This window comes from Engystomops pustulosus, chromosome 7, assembly GCF_040894005.1.
Source record: "Engystomops pustulosus chromosome 7, aEngPut4.maternal, whole genome shotgun sequence".
In the NCBI taxonomy this organism is placed as follows: domain Eukaryota; kingdom Metazoa; phylum Chordata; class Amphibia; order Anura; family Leptodactylidae; genus Engystomops; species Engystomops pustulosus.
In genome coordinates, this window is record NC_092417.1 from 27,227,996 (window position 1) to 27,234,271 (window position 6,276).

The following is a 6,276-nucleotide window of genomic DNA, read 5'->3' on the forward strand; positions in this document are numbered from 1 at the left end:
AGACTGTAAGCTCTTGTGTCACCCCTCACCCTCATAGACTGTAAGCTCTTGTATCACCCCCTCATCCTCATAGACTGTAAGCTCTTGTGTCACCCCCTCATCCCCATAGACTGTAAGCTCTTGTGTCACCCCCTCATCCTCATAGACTGTAAGCTCTTGTGTCACCCTTCATCCTCATAGACTGTAAGCTCTTGTGTCACCCCCTTATCCTCATAGACTGTAAGCTCTTGTGTCACCACCTCATCCTCATATACTGTAAGCTCTAGTGTCCCCCTTCATCCTCATAGACTGTAAGCTCTTGTGTCACCTCCTCATCCTCATAGACTGTAAGCTCTTGTGTCACCCCTCATCCTCATAGACTGTAAGCTCTTGTGTCACCCCCTCATCCTCATAGACTGTAAGCTCTTGTGTCACCCCTCATCCTCATAGACTGTAAGCTCTTGTGTCACCTCTTCATCCTCATAGAATGTAAGCTCTTGTGTCACCCCCTCATCCTCATAGACTGTAAGCTCTTGTGTCACCCCTCATCCTCATAGACTGTAAGCTCTTGTGTCACCCCCTCATCCTCATAGACTGTAAGCTCTTGTGTCACCCCTCATCCTCATAGACTGTAAGCTCTTGTGTCACTCCATCATCCTCATAGACTGTAAGCTCTTGTGTCATCCCCTTCATCCTCATAGACTGTAAGCTCTTGTGTCACCCCCTCATCCTCATAGACTGTAAGCTCTTGTGTCACCCCCTCATCCTCATAGACTGTAAGCTCTTGTGTCACCCCTCATCCTCATAGACTGTAAGCTTATATAATGTAATATTATATCAGTATATGTCCCCTATGATTTGTAAAGCGCTATGGAATAAGATGGTGCTATATAATTAAAGATTATTATTTGTGAAAAAATTTGTGACTGTACAGGCAGTGCCCGGGTTACATACAAGATAAGGTCTGTAGGTTTGTTCTTAAGTTTAATTTGTATGTAAGTCAGAACTGTATTTTTTATAATTGTAGCCCCAGCCAAGTTTTTTTTTTGGTCTCTGTGACAATTGGATTTTAAAATAGTTTGATTATTAGAACCAGGATTAACAATAAAGCTTCATTACAGACACCTGTGATACCTGTTACAGCTGATTATTGTAGCCTAAGGCTAAAGTACAGTAATTACCAACATCCAGGGCTCCATTTGTAACTAGGGGTCGTATGTAAGTCAGGTGTTCTTAAGTAGGGGAGCGCCTGTATATCCTATTCTTTCACAACATTTATAGAAAATTGGGTTGTTATGTGATTGGGGCAAGAAATGAAAGTACTGTTAACATAATTTGGGTCATCTGAAGTAATATGGAGCAAGGTCCTTTATGTGGAGGTTACTAGTGCCATATTTACTTTTGTGAATATGGTTATTAAACAGGATGGAGTATTTGGAGTATGTGACATCAAATAGTATATGTGACAGCCAGCGAGGGTCAGACTAACCAGATCTGCTTCTATGAAGAGGTGAGCAGGTGCCTGGATGGAGGAGCTGCTGTGGATATTGTGTTCTTGGACTTTGCAAAGGCATTTGACACTGTCCCTCATAGACGCCTGATGGGTAAAATTAGGGCTATTGGTTTGGCAGAAATCATTTGCAATTGGATTGAGAACTGGCTGAAGGATCGTATCCAGAGAGTTGTGGTTAATGATTCCTACTTGGAATGGTCACCAGTTATGAGTGGTGTACCCCAGGGTTCTGTGCTTGGCCCACTACTATTTAATATATTTATTAAAGGAAACCTACCACTTGAAGTGGCAGGTATAAGGGGTAACTACCGAGCACCAGCTGAGGGTGAGCTGGTGCCGGAGCTTAGTTTTGTTAGTGTTTTAAACCGCAGTATCGCGGTTCAAAACACTTTTTAAACTTTATGGCCAAAGCTGCTTTGGCACAGGGAGGTACGCGCTCGGGCACCACCAAGCAGCTTCGGCCATAAAGTTTAAAAAGTGTTTTGAACCGCGATACTGCGGTTTAAAACACTAACAAAACTAAGCTCCGGCACCAGCTCACCCTCAGCTGGTGCTCGGTAGTTACCCCTTATACCTGCCACTTCAAGTGGTAGGTTTCCTTTAATGATATAGAGGTAGGAATTAATAGCCCCAAGCTGTGTAGTGTAATACAGTCTATGGAGGATGGGGGAGTAGTACAAGCTGTATAGTGTAATACATTCTATGGAGGATGGGAGTAGTAGTGCAAGCTGTGTAGTGTAATGCAGTCTATGGAGGATGTTCATAGGCTGCAGGGGGACTTGGACAAACTGAGTGTTTGGTCGTCTACTTGGCAAATGAGGTTCAATGTGGATAAATGTAAGGTTATGCACCTGGTGGCTAATCATCCGAAGGCAAAATATTTCCTTGGGGAGTAAATCTGGAAAAGTCTCTTGTTGAGAAGGACCTGGGCATATTAATAGATCATTGATTAAATAATCAGCTGCCTCTAAAGCTATCAGGATCGTGTCATGTATCAAAAGTGGTATGGACTCTCGGGATAGGGATGTAATATTACCACTTACAAGTCACTGGTTCAGCCTCACCTGAAATATTCTGTTCAGTTCTGGGCACCAGTCCATAAAAAGGATGCCCTTAAGCTGGACAAAAGAGCAACAAAGAGCCACAAAAATGATAAGGGGTATGGAGGGTCTCAGTTATGAGAAAATATTAAAACAACTAGATTTATTTAGTCTGAAAAAGAGACGACTATGAGGGGACATGATTAATTTATATAAATATTTTAATAGTCCATACAAAAAATATGGTGGAAAGTTGTTCCAGGTTAAAAAGTTGAGGGGGCACTGTCTCCGTCTAGAGAAAACAAGGTTTAGACAACAATCCCTTCCCTTCCTTTGGTTAAAATTGATGGACATGTGTCTTTTTTTCAACCATACAAATTATGTAACAACGTAAGGATCTGTGTTTGAAGTCCTAGTGTCATCCAGGTTATGTCAGATATTCAAATACGATTTTTACAATAGTTCTGTCCTAGTGCTTTCAGGGGTAGGCTTGGGTAGCCCTCATATGACAAGGGAACTTAATTAACTTTCAGAGATGCATTATTAGACAAATTTAGTGAAATTTATTCTAGTAGTTTGGTTGTGCATAAAAAACAAGCAACCTACAATTGTCATATTCAACTGAAGAACATGTAAGGCATTTACGCAATGATGTAGCTTGGTTACATTATTCATTAAGCAAAGTTTATTCATTGGCCTTAGATCTTTTTTTTTTTTAAACATTGACCTGAGGAACTGGCACACGGAGTAAATTCAGCATTCAAATTCCATCAAACTATCCAAACATGGAAAAATATTTGCATTTCTTATATCCAACTGTCTTTGCATCTTTCCAAGTCAACATAATATATTGCCAATCTTTGTGCAGGGCTGAAGCATTTCTTCAAGACAAGTGGTCAATGAGCTATCTATTGGCTTCTACATAATTTATATACCTATATCAAGATGAAAACAGTTTCTAATATCAGTGTATTAGTCGTACAACTATTGTCTTTATTGATAACGTTCCCTGGATACATGTTCATTCTAGTTGTGAATATTCTTGGCTACAGGAAGAACAAGAGGTTGGATATCAGTGATCAGCTCATCTCTGGGATCAGTCTTTGTAACCTGGCTCACAGATTTCTTCATGTAAGCCTGGATTTCTTTGAGTTCTCCAATGGATTTCTTGTGAGTGTGAATTATAAGATTTATACTAACATTTTGTATCTTTCTCTAATATTCTGCACGCTGCTCTTCTCCACATTACTCGCCGTTTACTACTGCCTGAAGATCGTGAACATCAACCACAACGTCTACATCTATATCCAACGTATGTTCCCCAAGACCTTCCCATGGATCCTCCTTCCATCCATCTTTTCCTCAGTTCTTATAAGTATTCCTGCTGCACTAAGGTTAACACGAAAACCGTTTGTAAACTCAACAGGAGCTACACAGAAATCAGAAAATCTACTTTACTTTGTACCCTACAATTTGTTTTCGTCTTTGTGTTTCTTACTATTTTTCAGTTCTGCTCTTAATATTATACTTTCTCTACGAAGACACATTAAGCAAATGCATAGTAACACCCGACAATTTAGAGCCGAGACTGTAAAAGTTCATGTCAATGCATTGAAAAAAGTCTTCTCTTTATTGACTTTTAATATTTTTTATTTTGCGTTACAGACCTTTGTGGTTATTGGATTGCTTTATTTCCAATGGCTGACCTGTTTACCTTTCTTGTATTCGCTTTGTCATATTATTGGTGTAATAATATTTGTGCTAGTAAGTAGCAAGATGCAGAAAAAACTGCGTACTCTTTGGGTTCATTGTCATCAATGCATTAAGTGAAATTTCGACATGTTTTTGTTGCTTATTCTTGCAGCATGATTCCAATCCTCATGTAATGATTCTTTATACTAATATCCAAAAACTAGTATATCCTAGTACAAGTTGTCTTCCCAGCGAGGCTTTGACAAAAATGCCCAAATTTTTACATATACTTGTTATTTAAAGGGGTTGTCTGAGACCTAAAAAATCTGATCTGTGGCCAGTATGAGGCTGCTTAAAACAATAAACATGTATTTATCTCCACGGTCCATCTTGACCATACTCCTGTTTGTTTACAGTGGCATGGAAGCTGTGCTCAGTACAGTGGACGCACTGGGACAGGGACTGGTTGGCATGGCCGCCGCCTAAGCCGTCTGGAATCTGAATTGAACTCAGCTTCCGTGCCCTTGTAAATAAGGGTCATGGCTCGGAGAGACGGTGGTGCGGGACATCGGGGGGAGGGGGTGTTTGAACCATGGAAGTAAGTACATCTTGATTGTCTTAAGCAGCCCAATCCTGGCCACATATCAGGGTTTTTTCTGGCCTTAGACAACCCCTTTAAGGCCTCATCCTCACCCTCTGTTCTCTGCTCTTGTTACTCAACTAAGTGAATCTGTCTTGACCTCTACTTGATTACCGTATAAACTGAATTTCTACCTCCTCTGCCAACAACCAGCATTGAATGTTAGAATTAAAATAGAATTTAAAATACCTGTTTGGTTCGGGTTCAGGTACCAAACCTAGACCCACACTTGTAACACCTGCAGTCGTTGCTGGCACAGATTGCGGGTGTAGACTATTGAAAAGCCACTGTTAACGTTGTCAGGGGCAAATAAATGGCTGCGGATACCTCACTGTTTTGGGGAGGGTCATCATTCATGATGATATCACTGGGGATTGTCGATCTTCCCCATAATGTCTGTGACTTTTCCAGTTGCATTTAAACAGTAAACACTCATGATTCGTGCAATCAACAGCAGGGGAGTGAGCTGCACCTAGCCACCGACCCGAACTTTGTGGTTATGGTTCGCTCATCAACAATGATTTATGACATTTTATTAACCTAGCTTTTAAAATAGTCATAGCAGGGCATTACACACTAATAATAATCATTTATACATTTACTTTATCCCCCATTTTCTCCAAATTCTATTCCTTTATTTTGGTGTGAAAAATTATTTATCAGGCTCTTTTATTTTATATAACTGTTATCCTTGTTTAATTGTGAATTCTCTTGTAAATATAAAAAATATATAAAAAATGTAAATAGAATGCAAATAAAACTATAAAAAAGTGAGAATTATGTTATCTTATAATAATATTTGTGTCAATGTATGATTTATTTATGTACTGAAATAAAGGATAATGGGGGTGATCTATCATTAGGCAGGCTCTTTGCAAAAGTTCATATTTATCGGGTCTTCTGCACCACATTAGTGCCATAGAGGCCCTGAAATCGCAAATGTTAGCTTGTGGCGATTATTTTCCCCAATCCGTCACCTAATGCCAGGGGGAAGGCGTGAAGGGGCGTAAAGGATGGACCTGCCCGAAGACAGGACAGGCAAATTTGAAAAGTTGACGGCTGCATTTATTTCTAAGTCAGGCGGGACGTGGCGAAGAGAAAGACTGCACAGGACCTCACCGGCCAAAGCCTCTTAACATGCCTGCCAATTCTATGAAATAAAGTAAGCCTATAAAGTACTGATTAAAAACCATAAGACCGGAGAATGGCCTTTGAAATACATTACTGTGATCAGATTTGTAATATATTTTGGGGTTCAAAAGATATCAACACAGAAATTCTCCATAGAGTCTCCGGCGGGTAATCAAAAATTGGATCCAGTGTCATCTGCTTGGGGTTCTACGCATATTTAACAAATTGAAAACTGTATCTGTGTTGTTACATCTTTATTCTTTAAAATTCTGAGTGACTGC

The 6,276-nt window shown here is 40.0% G+C and overlaps 1 protein-coding gene across 1 annotated transcript; it reads left to right on the plus strand.

The window, feature by feature from the left end:
* Positions 1 to 3,477: 3,477 nt before the first annotated feature.
* Positions 3,478 to 4,401, plus strand: LOC140070163 (taste receptor type 2 member 4-like). Its single transcript, XM_072116500.1, has 3 exons — positions 3,478 to 4,093; positions 4,198 to 4,296; positions 4,397 to 4,401. Exons 1-3 carry the CDS (start codon positions 3,478 to 3,480, stop codon positions 4,399 to 4,401), a joined length of 720 nt encoding a protein of 239 aa, XP_071972601.1.
* Positions 4,402 to 6,276: the final 1,875 nt, after the last annotated feature.

Excerpts from the sequence above, each read along its gene's own strand:
- LOC140070163 (XM_072116500.1), top strand. The coding sequence starts at position 3,478 with ATGAAAACAGTTTCTAATATCAGTGTATTAGTCGTACAACTATTGTCT. Across the intron at positions 4,094-4,197 it reads ACACATTAAGCAAATGCATA|ACCTTTGTGGTTATTGGATT; the intron begins GTAACACCCGAC and ends TTTGCGTTACAG.